Source organism: Callithrix jacchus, chromosome 4 (assembly GCF_049354715.1).
Source record: "Callithrix jacchus isolate 240 chromosome 4, calJac240_pri, whole genome shotgun sequence".
Lineage (NCBI taxonomy): Eukaryota > Metazoa > Chordata > Mammalia > Primates > Cebidae > Callithrix > Callithrix jacchus.
Genome location: NC_133505.1, coordinates 143726577 through 143747874, shown reverse-complemented (window position 1 = coordinate 143747874; position 21298 = coordinate 143726577). Strand labels below are relative to the sequence as shown.

The following is a 21298-nucleotide window of genomic DNA, read 5'->3' as shown; positions in this document are numbered from 1 at the left end:
GTGTAGGAGGAACTGAGGTGGTTTTAGCACCGTAAGTTGCTAGCTCAGCATGCCAAAGTCCCATTAACTAAACACAAATGCCTTTGTTAGGCAGTTTCAGAAGAGCTTTTGTGGAAAGGGTTTTTTGTTTTTTGTTTTTTTAAACAAGATGTCACTCTGTCGCACAGGCTAAAGTACAGTACTCCAGCCTTGACCTCCTGGGCTCAAGTAATCCTCCAGCCTTAGCCTCTAGTGTAGCTGGAACCACAGGTGTGCATCATGACACCTGTGGCTAAATTTTTTATTTTTTTTGTAAAGACGAGGGGTGTCTCACCATGTTGCCCCAGGGCTGGTCTTGAACTCCTGGGTTCAAGCAGTCCTCCCGCCTCAGCCTCCCAAAGTGCTGGGATTATAGGCATAAGCCACCATGCCTGGGTAGCAATCTTTTTCTTTGCTTTATATCAGGTTTCTTAAACTATATATATTTAAACTTTTCATGGATATGTGATATACATTTACAATAGTGAACACATCCTAAGCATTCAGCTTGAAAGATTTTCACAAGATGAACACACTGTGGTAACCAGAATCCAAATGGTTGACTCTCTTTAAAAATTATTTGTTCTTTGTTGCCACAGTTATAAAGCTTGCTTGGTAATTCAACTCTCTACCTCACAGTGAATTTAGAACGGCTAGCTAATTATAGCTTTAAATGTAAAACACTTTGACAAACTTGAAGTAGGTAGAGAGCTGCTTAAGTTGATTATAATGTCACATGGTTTCTACTTAAATTATTTCACCTGGGAGAATGTCAAACTGTCCTCATTAGCAGATCACAAAAGAAATGTGTTGGAAATTCACTTTAATGGAGATTTGTGAATTTTTTAAACTAGTGGCGGCTCATTTCCTGAAATATTCCTGTTTAAGTTCTCTGAGTCAGCCTCCTTCTCTTCCCATACCTTTCTCTGCATTCCCTTTTCTATAGCAATGGGAAATTTTACATTTGAAATTAATAGTAGTCCCTAAAACCTCTACATATTATGAGTTGGTCATCTATTGGCTGCCACTAATCTCCAGCCACAAATCTTGGTTTTGAGGTATTAATGATGTTTTAGCAAAGTCACATTCCGGTTCTAACTATCTCCAGGCATGGACAACGTTTCAGAGTCCAATCTTCTTGTATATCGTTTCTAGTCTGGAAGAGCATGGTTTGGAACAGCTGAAGTAACCTCATCTCAGTGTAGAGGGAAGGAAGCAGGAAAGTAATTGACGCGTTTTGAGGACTCTACTTCCACTACCTTATGGGGCCATGGTGGGGAGAGCGAAAGAGCCCTCTGTGACAGTGATTCTGATGATGAAACCTAGAGTCTCAGAGTGAACATCAAGAAGAAAGGTATCTGATTCTCTTTCCAGAAGCACCAAGAGGGATTCTTTCTGGACATTTTCTTATCTGACCAGGAAAACTTCTTTCCAAAGCAAATGCCTTGTCTTAAGACCTTCTATGTATAAATCTCATCAAATAATCAGGAAATATTAATCACCAGAGAAGAGAAAATTCTGGGAGTCATCACCATGCTCAGATAGACTTTTCATCTAGTTTCCTGAGGTCAGCTCCCAGAGATTACCTAGGAAACTTTATCTATATAATAAGACAGCCTTTGTTCCCATGTATTTGGTCCCTCTCCTTCCTATAATCTGTCCATCCCATCCAGCTTCCAAAGAGAAACATTTACAAAACAACACCCACCTCTCATGTCCATATGACTTTCCCATGAACAGAGTATTCAGCCATCTGCCCCTCTTTGAGTCTCATGCTTTGCGTATGACTCTTATGTTCATATGTACTTTCATAAATTTTGTTTCTCTTTTCCTCCTGTTAATCTGCCTATTATAAGTTCATTTTCAGTGAACCCTTGTAGTGTAGAGGGGAAGCTTTTCCTTGGCCTTAAGGAAAAATAATGGTTCTTGTGGCACATAAAAGGAATCTCCTTAATATTATTTAGTTACTCTGTTTGTGTCCAATAATTCCAACATTACTAGGAGCTGCTGGAATGATTGGTGCCTGTATTAGTCCATTTTCATGCTGCTATGAAGAACTACCTGAGACTGGGTAATTTATGAAGAAAAGAGGTTTAATTGACTGACAGTTTCAGTCAATTGTATAGGAAGCATGTATAGGACTGTATAGGAAGCATGACTGGAAGGCCTCAGGAAACTTACAACCATGGCAGAGGGCCTAGAGGAAGTGAGCATCTTCTTCACATGGCAGTGGGCGGTGAAGAGAGAGAGAGAGAGAGAGAGAGAGAGAGGAGAGGTGCTACACACTTTTCAACAATCAGGTCTCGTGAGAACTCCCTCACTATCATGAGAACAGCAAGGGGGACGTCAGGCCTCATGATTCAGTCACCTCCCACTGGCCCCTCCTTCAACACATAGGCATTACAATTCAACATGAGATTTGGGTGGGGACACAGAGCCAAACCATATCAGTTCCGTTTCTGATAGTTATTTTGATAAATCTAGTCCTTTTACATAGTCTCTAGGAAATAAGTTTTTCTTTACTTGCTACCTGCCTGGAAGATCTAGCTCACAATCCGGATTTGTCTTTACTGTAGATAGATAGTTCCCATTTCCAAATTATGTGCCTCTGCTCTTTCAAGCTTAGAGATTTACCAGGGGAGTGAAATTTAGCCCAGCTTTGGAAGTTACTAACTTTATTCTCTGTCTTGGAGCAAGCATCTATAGTTAGCAACTTCAGAGTCTATTGTTATTTTTGTTTTGTTTTGCTTTGCTTTGCTTTTGGAACTGGTTTATGTACTATCTTGGATTCTTAGGTCACTTGTTATTTATATGTCTTGTCTTCTTAAGGAGAATGGTAGTTCCTTGAATGTAGAAAGTAAGTCTTATAAGTTTTTCTATGCCCAAAGGGCCTTACACAACATAGTGCTCAAAAATATTTGTTAATTGGATGGCTGGTTAAGGAAAAAAATGCCCAATAGACCATATTAATATTTTTTACATTTAGGAATATGCTGCCTGATTCTGAGGTCTTTCAAGCTGAAACCACTGTTGCAGGCAATAGGTAAATCAATATTCAATAAAGTTGAGTGTCAGAGACAACAGCACCTTTCCTTTCATAATTCTAATGATAGCTTCAGATGAGGACCACAACCGATTCTGATCCACCCTGGAAGAACTGAGGTTTTTGCCCACAAGCAGCTAATAAAACCATCACAAACAAGCTGAATGCCTCCCTACAAAACATTTTAGATGATATTCTTGCTCTCACTCACCTCGACCAATTTGTACTCTCAAGAAAAGATCATTTTACATATCTGACAATGAAAAGTATTCTCTCAGCAAAGTGCAACACCCCTCTTATGCAATCCATGGGAGTGACATGAATAGAAGGAAATAAGAAAGGTACCTCTGGATGCATGTAAATGAGCAATGTAGGGGCTTCCTTGACCTTCTCAGAGAACACAGTCTTTATAACTCCTGAAGAGTGGTATTATCAAGTATTTCAAATGCAAAATATGAATATATCTGTTTTGCTAATTAAGATGTCTGTTCAACCAAGTACTTGGCATCTCATTTAAATAATTATCTAGTAAAGTATATTGCACTCCTATTTTGTATATTAAGAGTGTTCAATCAGGAGAAACCCTAGCCTGCTTAGGAAAGTTTGTTAATTAAAAGATTTGCAGATTTAAATAGAGTACCTCCAGCTTTGGGAGAATCCTCAAAGGTAAGTCAATAAAAATTATAGCTCTTATTTTTCATCTGGAACTAACAACAAGCTCTGGCAGACATCTGAACACTTCCTCAGACAAAGAGGAGTGGCTCTATTGAATAGGCCACTTTAGAATGCCACCTTCGCTATCCTCCCAGAGCTGGACTCTTCCTGCTTCTCCAGCTTTGCTCGTCTCCCCAAGGATCTTTTTCCATTACTGAATCTGAACACAAAATCAAAAAAAGTTTTTTGGCCCTAGTTGTTCAGTTTATATAATAACAACTTGCCCAGGTTTGAGGACAGCCTAATTTTCCAGTAAGAAATTAAGAGCCAACTTAATAAAAAGAAAAGAAGAAACTGGATGTCTGTGCCATGCTATAATTTGGTTTTACTATTTTGGCAACAATCCAATAGCCTGAAATTCAGGACAGATTTTCAAAGAGTTACTTTTTGTCAAGGTCTGCCATTGAAGGGTCTATGAATCCCCTTGTAGCAAGTGTTTCATTCATTTTTATGATGAACATTTTTTGGAAATTAAATTTAGTTTTGGAAAATAGTTTCATGCTGGGCACAGTGGCTCATGCCTGTAATTCCAGCACTTTGGGAGGACGAGGCAGGAGGATCACTTGAAGCCAGGAGCTTGAAACCAGCCTGGGCAATGTAGCAAGAACTTATCTCCACAAAAAAAATTTTAAATAGGCTTAAGCCCAGGAATTGGAGGCTACAGTGAGCTATGATGGTGACTCTATACTCTAGCCTAGATGGCAGAGCAAGACACTGTCTCTAAAAAAAAAAGACAGAAAAATTATTTCAAGAAATCAAAACATGTTTTCAGTGCACCAGAAGGAATTCATGCATTGAGTAAGCACTCACTAAATGCCTACTCACAAGGAATGCAAAGATGAACGAACCCAAGCCCCCCTCCATGGCAGCTCAGTCTAATGGGGCCACAAGCACAGAAACATAAATAAAATATAACACAGCATGCAAGTACTATACTAAGTGTTGAATAGACCCTTCTAGATAAGCTTGAGGAAATTGACTAGGCTCTTCAGAAAAACCATGTTTAGAATACTTCTATAAACAGGCCTTGCATAGTGGCTCATGCCTGTAATCCCAGCACTTTGGGATGCTGAGTGGGGAAGATCACTTGAGGTCAAGAGCTCGAGACCAGCCTGGCCAACATGATGAAACCCCATTTCTACTAAAAATACAAAAATTAGCTGAGTGTGGTGGTGTACGTCTGTAATCTCAGCTACTTGGGAGGCTGAGGCAGGAGAATCACTTGAACCCAGAAGGCAGAGGTTGCAGTGAGATCATGCCACTGCACTCCAGCGTGGGTGACAGTGAGAGACTGTCGCAAAACAAAAAAACAAACGAAAAAAAACTTCTGTGAAACAAACTATCTCTTTTATTAGAAGTTCACATTTTAAGCTTTAAAAAAAAACCTGAGATGTACACATCATTCTAAAAAAAAAACTTTTTACCATCCAAATGATCAAGAGGCCACCAGGGTGATAATGGGAAGCTGCTGAAAGCATGTGCTCCAGGCCTCCAGTCTTCATAAACTTCCTGCTGACATGACTGAGGACTTAGTAATTAGATTTGCTTCCTATATCAGCAATTAGCCAGTTGTCTTCTAAAGAAGACTTCCTTAACTTTTCTTATGGAACCATTAAACTTAAAACTCCTGGGCTGGGCACGGTGGCTCACACCTGTAATCCCAGCACTTTGGAAAGCTGAGGCTGGTGGATCACTTGAGGTCAGGAGTTCGAGACCAGTCTGGCCAACATGGTGAAATCTCGTCTCTACTAAAAATACGAAACTTAGCTGGGCATGGTGGTGCACCCCTGTAATCACAGCTACGTGGGAAGCTGAGGCAGGAGAATTGCTTGAACCTGGAAGGTGGAGGTTGCAGTGAGCCGAGATCGCACCATTGCTCTACAGCCTAGGCAGCAAAGTGAGACTCATCTCAAAAAAAAAAAAAAAAAAAAAAAACACTTCTGGGCCCAGAATATCTGTTGGATTCTCAAATAATACCTCTAACTACATGCAACTGTCTCTTTTGCATTTGAAAAAAAAACACATATGTTTTCTTTCTCATTGATTTGTGATCCGAGGTTTTCTCTTGGGCATAACTTAGATTGTGTTGGCACTGGGATGCGCATGTTATAGCACTGGTGCCTCCAAAAGCATCTTAGCCGTCACTGGGGTTACTGACTCCCAGCAAACTCTTGTGCTATCCTTCAGTAAGACGCCCTTGCTTTCTCCTCATTCAACCTCTTCTAGGGCTTCTTCCCACACTCATTTGGTTCACTTTCTTGCTATCTCTCTTTTCTTATCTTTTTTTTCTCCTTAGGTATTGCCTAACTCTGCTAAGGTAGCACAGCACTAACTCAGTAGCTGCTAACTGCTCTGCTGAGACCCACATTCCTTTAAACTTGGACATGGTGGACCAGTTTTCCAGGATGTCTTCTGCGGCAGGGCCCTGTTATTGCTGGCCTTCAGTGGGTTCAGTCTAATCATTTCCTATTTATTAGTTATATTGATTACCACCCCCAGAGGAGTGACAGAAATCCTGGCACAGATATTAGCTCCAAAATACAGAACAAATTTCATCTGCCAAAAGCTATTTCAAACACTGTTCAAAAGATTAAAGAAAGGCCAGGACAGCTTCACCCTTTATTTTTTGTCTGACCTATTTCTACCTTGCCTGTCTGAATTGTTAACAATGTTCTATATTATTTTTCAAGACAGGCATCCTAGCCAGAAAAAAAAAAAGTTTCTTTATGAACATTTTTATTGGATTGAGCCAGGGCAAGCCTCCTAAAACTTGCCTGTGGGGAGCTCCTGGGCACCAGGGGTGCTGGTGAGAGCACTTCTGACTGAGCGGATGTTCCAAACGCATACGCCAAGCCTTCCTGCTCCTCCACCTTTCATACAGATGCTACCCAGCCCATTTCTTACCCAGCAGATCCAATTTATAGCATTTGATTTTCTAAGAATGGCACTATAGGCAATTCAGACTTATCTATCAAACCATCTTCAAAGGAGCCGTAGTTGCCAACTGAATGAGAAAACTAAAGTCAGGCTTTGATTTCATGACTTTGATTTCTTTTGTCTGGGAGTCAACCGATATTTATTGAGTGCTAGACCAAGTTCCAGGCGCAGTGTTGGGCACCAGGGCGTACTGGAGCAGATAAGATAGCAGGAATGCCTTCCTTTGTGAGGTGTATTGTCTGGTCTGAGCCTCCCTTTCTACAATCATCTCTCAATGGGTGTGGAATTAAAGAGGATGGCATTTGTTAAAGCCATTCATCAAATGAAAAAGGCAGTGCTATCCTATGCTTACAGCAGTGCTCTGGAAGGCGTAGGTACTATTAAGCAAAGTGAATTTCCCTTTATACCATTGCAATGACAGTAAGTGCCTACAGAAATGGCCGCTTACCAAGTCAGTAATAACTTTTATAAAATATATTGCAGATTTTGGAAGACAGCCACTAGGTGAATTGCAAAATGTAAAACTTTTCTCTATTTGCCTACCCAATTCATCTGAAAATTAAACGTTACTCCTTAAGGAAAACCAGAAACTAGTCATTTGAACTAAGTTGCTTATTATGGACTGCTTTACGAGTGTAGCAGTTATTGACAAAAAAGCATGGTGGCCCTCCAGAGAGCCAGCAATCAGCGTGGATGCACTCTACATACAGGCAGGACTTTGGAATTCCAATCATGACCTGCATTAACTCTCACTAATCCTAGGCAGGGATGCTATACAGCAGAGATTTAAAACTGGTGGTGTTCTATTAAATTATACAATAGATTAGCATTCTAGTCACACCATAATTGAAAAGCCAGCCCCAAGACCAACAGCACCCCACATTCATTAAGAGATCTTTAATACAAGGAAACACACACACAGAGAGACGCCGACAGTCTACATGAAGCCAAGTAGCCAAACAAAAATCAACAAATTTGGTCTACTGTCCAGATATCCCGAAATTTGGTGCTCTGCATCAAGTCTTGAAAACATCAAGTTGAATGGGTTTTTACGTTTTTTCCAACCAGGCTTTTTGGCATCAAATGATTGAAATTAAACTTTCTTCCATCACACCAAAAGAGGGTTGATTCAGAGGCAGGAATGAATCAAACACATTTGTAATGTCACGTGGAGGGACAAAACCAAAGGCATGCTTTTTTCTAATAAGTAATTGTTCCTTCTGCGACATCAAGTTCATTTTATGGATTATTTTCAGAATGTATCACAGAGGTTAATCCATTGTTACATCCTTGGAAGCTTCGAAGGTCTACCAAATTAGTTTACAATAAAGGAGGGGTTTGAAGAAATGATGGCCTTTATCCTTTTGCTTTCATGGTCTAAAACCTTTTCTATGATGAGATAAAAGGAATAGATGACAAATACACATGACTCTGGCCTTTTTTGGACATGTCTATTATATTCAATTGACTCTCTGTTGGCATATACCATAAACTAATCCTTTTTTTTTTTTTCTGTTTTTAGGCTAGTCAAGTAAAGCAGTAAAAATGGAGAAGGAGCAAAGAAATCTATAACTGGTTGTGATTAATTAGTTGGAAACACCTCTACATTCAGGCCACCCCATGAACTAATTCTTATTTGAGAATATTATACTCATCAAAAACTATCAACTATTAATTAAAAAATCAAAGAAAATAATTAAATTATAGGAGCTTACCCTTATATATAGTACTGTGCCTTCCACAGTTCAGTAAATTAAAAACAAACTAATGTAGAGGGTCCTGGGAGTGCGGAATCTGGGGCATGACTGGTTACAAGCTGAGGGATGGTTGGGATGAGGGAGGAAGAAGAAGAAATAGGGCAGGTAGAAGCCCTCAATCACTGTCTCTTTTGTTTTTCAAAACCATTGTCTTTCTCATGAGAGGTGAGGTGACAGTGGATTAGTTAGAATATGGGCCACACAGCTGAACTAAAAAGAACCTTACATATAAAAGCTCAACCGACAAAAGTATATTTTTCTCTCCTAATAGTCTGAAAGCAGGGAAGGGGGCAGAGTGGTAGAAAGCTTTGCTCAAAGGATGATTCAGGGCCCCAGTTTCTTTCGGTCTATGCTCTGATGTCCCCTGGAGCATTGTTATGGCTGGGCCAGTGCCACAGCCACAGTTGGGCTGTGGGACTGGAAAGGAAGGAAGGAAAGGACAAGCAGGTATCTTTTTATTTTTAAGTGGCTTTATTAAGATATAATTCCCATACCATACAATTCACCCATTTAAAGTGTACAAGTCAATAGATTTTAGTATTACATCATTAATATTTTTAATTGTGGTAAAATATATATAACACAAATCTTGTCATCTTAACCATTTTTAAACGTACAATTCAGTGGCAATAATTACATCTACAATGCTGTACGACCATCACTACTATCGATTTCCAAAATTCTTCATCACCAAGCAGTTTTAAACAAGTGATAGATGTTGTCCACATTCCTTCCCTTCCGCTTCCCATTGCTGCTTGTACCTGAATCAATTTGGAGTTCTGGGTGCAAGGAAGAATTGGTGGGTGGGTTGTCACAAATGGGCAGACAACCAACTTTGCATTGGTTGCAACATTGTTCAGAATAAGTCTCCACTCCGCATATGAGTTTTGCATAGTGGGATGGAAAAGGGGTGATGTTTTAATAACAATGACTTTTCCACATTCTGGGAAGTGGTGAAGAATTATTTTGGAGAATGTCTGTTCTTTAATTTCAGAGAATACAGTTATAGCCTTGTTGGTTTCTTCTTGAGAAAATGAAGAATGCGGGGCCTTGAGTCTAGAGTAAGAGTATGAAAAAGGAGTCTATTCTGATTTACAGAGGGCCCAGCCACATAGCAGCAGGCAGGGCCCAAGGAGGGAGGCCCGAGAACCTCCAAGCAGGGACTTCTGGCATTAGCTTCAATAGCTTTCACGTTTTCCTTTTCTACATTGAGATGCCCTTATAGTAGGTGGCATCGAGTGTTCGGTAAACCTTGTCAACTGCATCCCAATGCCAGCTTTATTCTGCAGTGACTTGGGTAAAAACAGGAGTTCAGGAGAAGGTTAAGAAAAGAAGTCTGAAAAAGCAATTTCAGGGTACTAAGAAATGATCAGTCCATATAGGCAGACCCATGGAGAAGGAAAGCGCATAGTAACTGCTGGGGGCTGGAGGATTGGGAAGAAATGCCTAGTGACTTCCAGTGGGTATAGGAGTTTTTATTTTTTGAGGTGAAGAAAATGTTCTAAAATTAGATGGTAATGATGGTTGTACAACTCTGTAAATAAACTAAAGATCACTAGTTGTACACTTAAATCAGACAAAATTTATGGTACCTAAATTATATTTCAATGAGTTTTTTTTATTATTATTATTTTTCTTAAATAGCGACAAGGTCTCATTATGTTGCCCAGTCTGGTCTCAAACTCCTAGGCTCAAGTGATCCTCTCACCTCAGCCTCCCAAAATGCTGGGATTACAAGTGTGAGCCACCATACCCAGCCTCAATGAAGCTGTTTTTTGTTTTTTTTCTTTTAAAGTGATCATCAGTGCAGCAACCTGGAGCGGGAAGTAACCAGCAGCGCTGAGCTATGCTGCTAAGACAGGGCGGTGCTCAATGACTCCTTAGAAATACTAGTGTAGTTCTGTGCTTTCCAAGGTTATTATGTAAGGCGAAGGGGTAGGTTATATTATTTGAATATTAAAGGAGATATTGACACAAAAGGCTGGATAGCTTGGGGTTACTTGGTTATAATAACAATTGAGACCTTTCTCTACTCTGCTTTTCATAGTACCTCACCTGTTCTCTTGGTTCCTAAGGTCTCACAAGCAGAAAACTACACACACACACACACACACACACACATGCACACATACACACACCCCCACACACGTTGCATCTAACAGCGTTGTATCCTCTTCCCTTCTGGCAACAGCACAAAGGAGTGAGGGCTAGAGGCAGGGTCCTCATGGAGTTGGACAACTATCAAGGGTGGAACTGCCTACTCTCACTTCCACCACCTCCAGCTTTCCTATGAAAGCATCCAGACTGAATGCTTCTCACCAAGAGGCAGAATGGCACAGTGGGGAGACACGGGCCCTGAAGCCAGACTACCAGGGTTCATGTCAAATCCCAGACCTACAAGTTACTAGCCATGACACCTCGGGCAAGTTACATAGCCTCTCCATATTTGAGTTTACCTCTTGAATGATTGGGCTCATATTCATACCAACACATAGGAATGTTGTGAGAATGAAATAAATTCATACATCTAAAACACTTAGAACTGAACCTGGCAATAGCAGGCATACTAAAATAAGCACTGAGTATTCATTATTATTATATTACGTATAGCACTATGCAATTCAGAGTATCCTGCAATCTCCAGTGAATTTGTGAACCATAAATGTAGGAATCAACAGACTTGCAAATTGAAGAGAACGAGAGTCGGTAAATTCATGGGTTATTTAGGACTATGGGTGGTACATGCTACACAGTGATTTGCAAGAGACCAAAGAAGCCTATCTAGTCGCTAGTTGGATGCAAGAGCCAACAGGGAGCCAGTTTGTGTTTCTTCCCTCACATCCCTGAAGAAAATCAGAACCAAAAACAAATAAACAATAACTCTCTTTTGGTCCTCTACCCAACCCAGCTTGATGCGAGCCATTAATTTATGTTTGTGCCTCTTGGGATTCTTTGGGTTGCACATATCAGGAGTTCCAACTCGAAATGGCTTAAGCAATTAACAACAACCAAGACTTTGTTTTATGTAACTGACAATATGAGGAAAAGTGCAAACTCAAGGTGAAAGTCAGCTTAATACCAGGGCCAGTGAAGATCACTAAGACTCAGTCTCCCCAGAAACCCACACCCCACCCCGCCCACCTCTCTGTGTTGTTTCCTTCCTATTACATGTTTTCCTCATGGCAAGATGGCAACAGCACCTCTGCTTCACTCTACTCCATCCTCCTAGTTACAAATCCAGTGAGAAAAAAATATGCAACCTAATTAAGCCTTGCCAAAAGCATCCTTGCACCTCATTGGCTCTGTCCAGGTCCCATGACTGTCACTGAACTAACCTTGGTAGCCAAGTGGAGGAAATACTTTGGATTGGCTGGAATCTCATTCGAAGCGGCAGGGATGGAGTCAACACCATATGAACCACCTGAGCTCAGAGTGGGAGGGGGATGATTTCCCAGGAGAGATTTGGGATTCTATTTTACCGGTTGTGTGTCCTGCTATTCTGTTATACTCTGTTCTGCTCACAGGTTCTCTTCCAACCCCTGCTGTTTTATCTTAGGAGAAGAACAAAGCAAACAGGCCGATAAATGTATTCAGAATAGACAGTGCTTGTGATGTATGTAAGGGGGAGGGGACATAGCCTGGGAGAGGGTACCGTTTCAGTAGATGCTGGGATGAAGTCCATCCTGGCGGATCTAACATGATGTCTAGAGACTAAGGCAACAGATAAGTCAGGCTAGCAGTCATCACTGGGAAATTAATGTCAGAGAAGGTGGTTGAAACTTGGTAAAAGAAAATCCAGAAGTGGAAGAGACTTGTGTTATGAAGAAGGGAAGCACTCCAAGAAGAAGGGGTAATCGATACTAATCACAGCTGTCGTGGCACACCAGCCTTAACATGCATGGACTCTTGCTCACAGTGCACTTGGATTTGGATGCTACCCGCATGTATATGTCATTGCAGCTGAGTGCTGAAGTGGGCAACACTCAACATGCGGTGTGGGAGGGTGGGAGTCACAAGAAGGGCCAGTAGCTTTGGGCACTTTTGCTTTCTCTTGGAAGCTTCCTTAAGAATGTCTAGGTTCCCTTCACAACTTCTGTTTTTACAGAAATTGAGCAGACTTTTCAAGTCTTCAGCCAGGACTTCCGGTTACAGCTTCAGTATGTGAAGAACTCAGAAGTGGTTCCTACCATCCTTACAACGAGAAAAAAGATGAACAAAATCTGAGAAATCAATGACATTTCCTGGACCAATCAGAGAACTGAAGTCATGGGGCAAATTGCCACCCCTAAGTCTGGAGAGAGGTAAATCCCAAAAGTTTATAGCTGAGATCTCCTTACCTGGAGCAGGGGTCACTGGAGCCATTGGTCAAGACACTTAAATGGCAATTTTGATAAATTTCTGGAGGCTGAATATGGACTATCGAGAGACGGAGAAATTCTTGAGGGTCACATTTTCATGGGCTTGACCTCCAGGAGCCCCACAGGTGGTGAAGAGTTGAGATAGCGTCCCTTGCCCCCCGGCCAGGGGAGGGGAGAGTAATCACTGTGATTACCAGAGCACTCCCTGTTAAATATCGGGGGACAATTTTACTAAGACTTGGCTGGGCACAGTGGCTCACATCTGTAATCCCAGCACTTTGGGAGACCAAGGCGGGTGGATTGGCTGAGGTCAGGAGTTTGAGACCAGCCTGGCCAACGTGGTGAAACCTTGTCTCTACTAAAAATACAAAAATTAGCTGGGCATAGTTGGGGGCCGAGGCAGGGGTGCCTGTAATCCCAGCTACTTGGAAGGCTGAGGCAGGAGAATCACTTGAACCCAGGAGGGGGAGGTTGCAGTGAGCCAAGACGGCAAAAGCACCTCTGCTTTACCCTACTCCATCCTCCTAGGTACAAATCCAGTGAGAAAAAAATTTGCAACCTAATTTAAGTCTTGCCAAAAGCATCCTTGCATCTATTGGCTCTGACCAGGTCCCATGACTATCAGAGAACTAACCTTGGAATTAGTAATTGCTGGGGGCTGGAGGATTGGAAAGAAATGGGTAGTAAATACTCTGGGCAACAGAGTGAGACTCTGTTTAAAAAAGAAAAAAAAAGATTACTAAGACTCAGGCTAGAGACTCCCAGGGTCAAAGGCTCCCCAGAGCTTTATTCTACCTGGGGAAAGGGCATCTCTCCCATTCCGGGCTCCTCTAGCCTTTCTGTCTCATGTAAAGAGAGCAGGGGAAAAGCCAGGAAACACTTGTGAAGGTCAGGGACTAGGGACACAGGCCCACTAAAAGGCTGAAGTTTAATAAGATTGCAGAACACTTCCCCTTCCCCACACTTTACCACCACATCCACAGGCTCCAGTTTAATCATTCCACCTGAAAGAGTGGCAATGTGCCTGACTCTAAGGAAGGAGGAGTTCTCAGAGAAGCCCAAAGACAACAGGGAGACAACACAAAGATGCTAGAGAAAGCTTGCAGCCTCTGGCACCTGGCACCTGCAGCCGCAGCAAACATTCAACAGAACCTGACTTCTAGCCAGATGAGCATGCAGTTTCACACTAGAGGCCTGTTTGCCTCCATTTCTATTTTCTAATACAGCATGTAACTTCCAATAAAAAAATTAAAAGGCATGCTAAATAGGTGAGGAAAATGCTGAAGAGACAAAGCAAGTGTCAGAACTAGATTCAGATATAACACAGATTCTGGAATTATCAGACAGGGAATTTAAACTAATTGTGATTAATATGGTAAACTCTCTGATGGGAAAAGCAGACACCTCCACGAACAGATGGGTAATGGAAACAGAGAGAAGAAAATCTAAGAATCAAAAGGAAATGCTAGAAGTTAACCATTGATTGTTAACAGAAAATGAAGGCCTTTGATGGGCTCATCTAAAGACTCAACACAGCCAGAGAAAGAATCAGTGAGCTTGAACGTAGGGCATTAGAAAATTCCCAAACTGAAATGCAGAACAGTCTTCAGTCAGTTAAGGACTTAAAAGTTTCACCCACTTTTGTCTTCGCGAAGTATTGCTATTAGTCACTCAGACCATTGTGTCCTCTGACAGTGAGTGACTGCTTTTGTAGGGCTGCTCCTCTTGCAGGAGTTCAGGTCACTGCTCAGCTCTGCTCAGCAACCCCAGTAACATTCATGTACCCTCTCACCTACCCAGTTCTGAGCAGTCATTGACCCAGTGTTTCTTATTTATCTGTTTGTTTGTTTGCTTGCTTATTTTTGAGACAGGGTCTCACTCTGTCACCCAGGCTGGAGTGCAGTGGCATGATCATGGCTCATTGCAGCCTCAATCTCCCTGGGCTCAGGTGATCCTCTCCCCTCAGCCTCCCAGGTAGATAGGACGATAAGCACACACCCCCATGCCTGGCTAATTTTTTTGTATTTTTTGTGAGGCAGGACTTCGCCATATTGCTCAGGCTGGTCTTGAACTCCTGGGCCCAAGTGATCTGCCTGCCTCAGCCTCCCAAAGTGCTGGGAGTACTAGTGTCAGCCACTGTCCCCAGCCTTGCCCCAGTGTGACTGATCTTTCTGATTTATCTCATCCTCAACAATAGAGATCTAGGTTCAGACACAGTGGTTCATGCCTGTAATTCCAATGCTTTAGGAGGCTGAGGTAAGAGGATTGCTTGAGACTAGGAGTTCGAGATCAGCCTGGGCAACATAGTGAGACCCTCTTCTCTACAAAAAAAATTTTTTTAATTGGCCAGGTGTGGTGGCATGCAGCTATACTTTCAGCTACTCGGGAGGCTGAGGTGGGAGGATCACTCGAGCCCAGGAGTTTGAGGCTGCAGTGAACTATAATTGCACCACTGCACTCCAGCCTAGGAGACAGAGCAAGACCTGTCTCAATAAAACAAAACAAAATAAAGCTAGGCAGCATTTGGGGGGCCAGCATTGAGAAGGTCTGTCTGACATTGAGCTATGTTTTAGAGACAGATTCTAGTTGGGAAATGACAGGTGAGCATGAGGCTGGGCGTCAGCCATGAAGAATTGATATAGGAACAGGTTGTCCAAGCAGGGGCCCAGTTGGGTACTGCTTGGACAACCTGTTGGGTGGGGGTGTAATCTCAGAAACAAGGGAGAATCCAAGTTGTCAGAATGGGGTAGACTGACAAAGACTGGATCAGTCTAGCAGCAATGGTGAGTGACTTCCAGTGCGGTCCCACCTATACAGATATCCTGGAGCTGGTCAGAAGCCCCCTGCCTGCCTGATACAAGGCCTTACCAGAGCCCGAAGGTCAGGGTGAACCAGAGTCTTGGATTCCCTCCAGTGCTACTGACAGTGGAGGAAGGATTCCTTTTATGTGTCGGCTTGGCTAGGCTGTGGTTCCCAGCTGTTTGGTCAAATAGCAGTCTAGATGTTGCTGTGAAGACGTTTATAAGATGTATCATCCAATTAGCTGAAGGCCTACAGACCAAAGAGTGAGGTTTCCAGAAGTAGCAACATCAATTCTGCCTTAAGATTGCAACATAGAAACCCTGCTTGAGTTTTCTACCTGCCAGCATGGCCCTGTAGACTTCAGACTGCCCCACAATCACCACTTCCTTAAAATCTCCCTCTCTTATGGGTTCTGTTTCTCTAGAGAAGTCCGATAGAGTGTCTCTACAGGTTCATTGACATTGAAGAGTTAATCCTTTTGCAAAAAAAAAAAAAAAATGCAAACTCACATTTTTAACCAATGGAGTTTTTTTTTTTTCTGTGAAAAACAATCATTCTGTCCACTTATCTGGCAGTGGTAAGAAATACATACTTCATTCAACTTTGCTGCTTTTCATTAATTCTCAGCTTTATATGGTTGTAACATTATATTGCTCTTTGGCATGTTAGCATGAAAATAAATGCTTATTTTTGAAGAAGTCATCATAACCCTGACAAACCATCTCTAACTGCAGCATGGGAAGTCACCTATATCTTAAATGGCTGGTGGAGGCACCTCTGGAAGTAGTCAGTTGCTTGTGGAAACCGGCAAACCAGGGCCAATCACGAACCACAATTCCACTTGCTCAGCCACTTGTGGAGCCAAACTGATGGAGCCAGAACTTCATTTTTGCTTCTGCTTTTTGCTTTGCTTTGATTTTTAGAAAAGAAAGAAAAATATAAGATGTTACTCTCTGGGAATCTCAGCGACATGCTGGCACATCAGAGGGGCCCCTCATTCTCAAAGTATCTCTCCTGCCTGGAGCTCACAGAAAGCTTCCTCCTTGGTGAGTTTGAACGTTTATTACTTCTCAGATTCCATGTTAAGTGAAGTCTGGTGTGGATGGCTTTCGTACCTCAGTGCGATGCAGTGTTTTATCACTTTTTGTTTGGGTGTGCGTTTGCTTTTGAGACAGGGTCTCACTCTGTTGCCCAGGCTGTAGTGTAGGGACCCAATCAGAGCTCCCTACAGCCTCGACTTCCCAAGCTCAGGTGATCCTCCTACCACAGCCTCCTGAGTAGCTGGGACTACAGGTGCACACCACAAAGCTTGGCTAATTTTTGGTGTTTTTTGCAGAGATGGGGTTTCGCCATGTTGCCCAGGCTCGCCTTGAACTCCTGAGCTCAAGCCATTTGCTTGCCTTGGCCTCCCAGATTGCTGGGATTACACACATGAGCCACTGCACCAGGCCTTTAAAGCTTCCTTCACTGGAAGACATGTTTCTGTTTTTGTTGTTGTCTCAAACCAAACAGCTTTGTTAATTTAGCAAGTTTCCAATGGTGTGTTCGCTACCCACCAGATACTGTGACCTCACATTGGAGGCAAACGCAAACTACTATACAGCAACAAGAGAAAGTGTGTCTAAAATAAATTTCTAACAATGTATCTTTTAATAGTTACACTCATACTTTATTTTGACAAAGTCAAGATAGAAAAATATCATAATGTGAATATAGCAGTTGCTCTTTTGGTAACGTGGTTGGGGATATGCAACATGTAAAGGGTGGCCCTCTCTGACTTTACAGGTGGCCATCTCTGACTGGGTTTCAGTTAATTCTGAATTATATTCCAGCCGTTGCATTTGCTTGAAAGAATATTGAACACAGTGAAAAAAAGAATAGGCTTGGCATTCAATAATAAATATTATAAAGCAATGAACCAAAACAACTTTCAAAATAATTACTAAGAGCAAACTTTAGACTTCATGATTAAAGCTAAGAATTCATATTTTCAAAATAGCTTTAACAGTTTCTATCACTATATAATAGAATATTTGGAGACTTATTTTAAAAAACAAGTGAGTAGAATCTGAGTAAATATGATATTTCAGATGACTATACACAGTAAACATCAATTCAGTATATTTATATATCATTTCAGCAATATACTCTGCCCACTTGGCGATAAAAACTGTAGTTCTATCATCAAAAATGCATCCCTGAATGTCATCTTTGAACTTACTAAGCACCGTCTCATTTCTACACTCCATCTTTGGAGGGGGTGGCTTAGGGACTCTTGGTACATGCAGATGTTTAGTTATGGCTATAATGACAAAAAACAAATGTGCCAGGAGTCTGAAGCAGACACTGTTGCCTTACTTTGTTAAGTACCTTCACATTCTTTTGTCTCTGTGATGCCCCAGGTGAAGTCACACTAAATAATTCACACAGGTGCTAAATTTGTGGCTACCTGTCAGTACCTTTCAGCCTCTTTCTTTTCTTCCCTTTCCCATTCTGCAGAGAATAAAACAGGGAGGCCTCTCATGAAAACATGTCATTCTAACATATAAAATAAGTGTATGCACAAGGTACATACTCTCCTTCTCAAGGACTGGGTAACTCCTCGTTTTCTATCAAATAATCCTTCTTCATATACCTGGTTCCCCTAACCAACCTCCACACCTCGAGGTAAGCATCTTTTAATGACCTCCTGCTCCCTTCTTCAGAGCTCCCAGCCACCAGCAGGACTCCTCGCGGGCCGCGCCTGGCCTCTCGCTCACTTGGGCCACCTGCTGCCTCCCCACCTTCTGACCGGCCATTTCCTCCCTCCCCAGGCAGCTCCTCCATCACGAACGGCAGCTGCGCCTCCTCTCCCCGGGGCTGGGCCTCCAGGTCCTCATAGTTGCTTTGCTTTCTGGTCTCCATGAACTTGGCCACACAGTAAATGATGGAGCCCAGGGTGTTCACCACGACGCCAGCAATAAACAGAGAGGTGGGCTCCACGTCGCTGAAGGCCACCATGCCCACTGTGATGGTGGCGATACTCTTCACCACGCCCACGAAGCTGGTGGTCACGGCTGAGTTGATGTAGGTGCAGTGCAGCGTGGTAAAGTTCATGGCGCAGCCGATCAGGATACAGGCCACGAAGATGCAGACCATGGCCGGGTCCTTCCAGCCCGGAAAGGTCCAGGCATGGATGGAGTCGGTGCTGGCAAAGGAGCAGATGACCAGCAGCGGGGTTGCAGAGACAGCGATGACATACTGCGCGGTGAGCGGCCCGTGCTCGGTGTCGGCGCTGGCCTTCTGGATGAGCACCAGGTAGGCGGCGTGGACCAGCACCGCCAGCACGCCCGTGACGTACCCTATGGGGTCACCTGTCAGGTCGCCGGCTCCTGTGGCGCAGGAGGAGGACAGCCGAGCCGGGGCGGGAAGGAAAAAGAGAGAAGACAGCAGGTTGGCGTGGGGCGGGGTGACCCACGGAGAAAACGCGTCGGGTAGGGAAAGCAGACTGGGTTCGCGCCCCAGCTCTGCCCACCGGATTCCTGAGTGACAGACCCCAGTCGTACCTCGGCCACCCGAGTCAAATGCGACAGCCAAACTCAGTGCCTAGTGCGCCTTCCCGCCATGTCCCCGGGTCACTCCATCTTCCCCTGTCCACGACAAAGGTGCCGGAGAGCGCACGTGCCCTCGGGGAAGGTGCTGTGGCTTTCCCGAGCTGACACCGAAGTCACTCAGGCGCAAGGTACCTGCACCTCCCAACCCCCGCCCCGTGGGGCACCCAAGGGAGAGGGAGCCTCAGCCAGTGGCCTGTAACCCAGAGCGGGCCAGGAGCCGGGGAGAACGCCTGTTCTGCCCCCCAGTGAGCTTCCCCCTGCCCCGGCCTCTCGTCTCGCTCAGCAGCTGGGTCTGCCTCAGGCCTGCAGCCCCCCCCCACCCCGCCGCACCAGCCACCCTGCAGTAGCCCCCGGAGCCTAAGCTTCGCCCCCATCCCCCATCCCCATTCCAGCCCCTCGTGACCCAAGGAAGTTCACGGCCCCCTCCTTCCGGGTCGGTCCAGGCTTGGAGGACTCTAGCTCCCAGGCTCAGGCGACTCTCCCACCTCTCCCGGAGGATGGGGTGACCGGGGAAGACCAGGGAAGGGGGCTGCGGGAAGGGCGATCCGGGTGAAGCAGGGGTGAGGGTCGGAAGCCAGGACATTGCGGGGCAGGAGGACTTGGAAGAAAGCCGGAGCGCTGCGAAGGGCTCACTGGGTTCCGAAGTCCCTATTACGAGCTGAGAGACCACTCTCAAAGCTGTCCGCATCTCTCTGCCTCGGTTTCCCCAACTGGAAGCGAGGGCGTTGCACTCAGTGAACCCCGCGGTCTCTGCCCTGCTGGGCGGGGTGGGTGGGGTCGGCTGGGGTCGGCGCGGGGCCCGCTCACCTGCCAGGGCGGCGCCGCAGGTGGTGATGAGCACGGCAGCCAGCACCCCAGGCGAGGGCGCGCCGTTCTTGAGAACGAGGACGCCGATGAGCATGGTGACCAGGGGCAGGCAGCGCTTGAAGACCACGTACATGGGCAAGCTGAGGCCGCGCAGGGACCAGAGCGTGAGGCTGGACTGCAGCGTGGAGAGCACCGCGACCCCCGCGAAGGAGCGCGCCAGGCTCAGGCCGAAGGGGGGCACGGCGATGAGCCCTAGGCGCCGCAGCAGCTCCAGGCTCAGCGCCGCGGTGGAGCTGGTCAGGCACTGCACCAGGGTCAGGAAGGAGAACTGGTATCGGCTGATGAGGAACTTGAGCAGGATGTTGAGAGAGCCCGAGAAGACCCCGTGCGCGATGGCCACCGAGATGCCCAGCACGCGGCCCCGGCACAGCTGCCGCATCTCGCCGGCCCCGCCGCACCCCGCGGTGGCGGAGCTCCACGACCTACGCGCAGGGAGCCGGGAGGAGGCGAGCGAGGGCGGCGGGGGCGACCGCCCGGCGCGGCGGCGAAGGGCAGGGGGCGCCGGCTCGGCTGCAGAGGGCAGCTCCGGCCAGGCGTTCTAGCGGTTCGGCAGCTCTGCGTCCGACCGCCCCGCAGCTCCAGGGAGGCAGTGACGAGGGCGGGGGACTCCGAAAAGTGGCAGGGGTGGGGGGGCCGGTCTGAGAGGAGTGGCGGGAATTCCAGCGATTTGTAAGTGGGTGGTGAGCCGCGGTGGGTTGTGTCCCGCGCGGTTTCACCGTCAGGGACGCTCTTCGGAGGGAAGCGGGCGGCTGGGTGCCCCGGGGCGGCTGCCGCAGGGCGGGACCGGGCCTCTTCGGGCGCGGCGCCCCTCTCCCCCAACAGAGCCAGCGGTTCTCGCTAGCCCCTTCTTCCCGGCCGAAGTGCTTGAGTTGGAGGGATCCGGGACACAGCTAAAGATTTTAGAAACAACAGTGCATCAGGATCGAGCGCCGTTTATTGGTCGCAACAAGTGAGGGCGCCCCCGGCCCCCTCGCCCCGGCGCTGCAGCAGCTTTTCCACCCACGGTCCCTCCCCGCGCAGCGGCGGGACTTCGTCCCATTGCTCGCCAGAGAAGCGAAAACCGTCGGTGCCGGCAGGCCCCCGAAGCTCCCGATCCCGCCTCCGACGCCCGGGCATCGCAGGAGGAACCCGCGGCTGGGGGCGCTGTCCCGGGGTGCTTCGGTGCCCAGAAGAGGGCCCCTTCCAGTGCCAGACCACGCGCGCCACTCT

At 45.4% G+C, this 21298-nt stretch overlaps 1 protein-coding gene across 1 annotated transcript; it reads right to left on the bottom strand.

Moving 5' to 3' along the window:
* Positions 1-17276: 17276 nt before the first annotated feature.
* SLC35D3 (solute carrier family 35 member D3) lies at positions 17277-20680 on the bottom strand. Its single transcript, XM_002747060.7, has 2 exons — positions 20030-20680; positions 17277-19000 (listed from the first exon to the last, which is right to left on the bottom strand). Exons 1-2 carry the CDS (start codon positions 20466-20468, stop codon positions 18213-18215), a joined length of 1227 nt encoding a protein of 408 aa, XP_002747106.3. The 5' UTR covers positions 20469-20680; the 3' UTR covers positions 17277-18212.
* Positions 20681-21298: the final 618 nt, after the last annotated feature.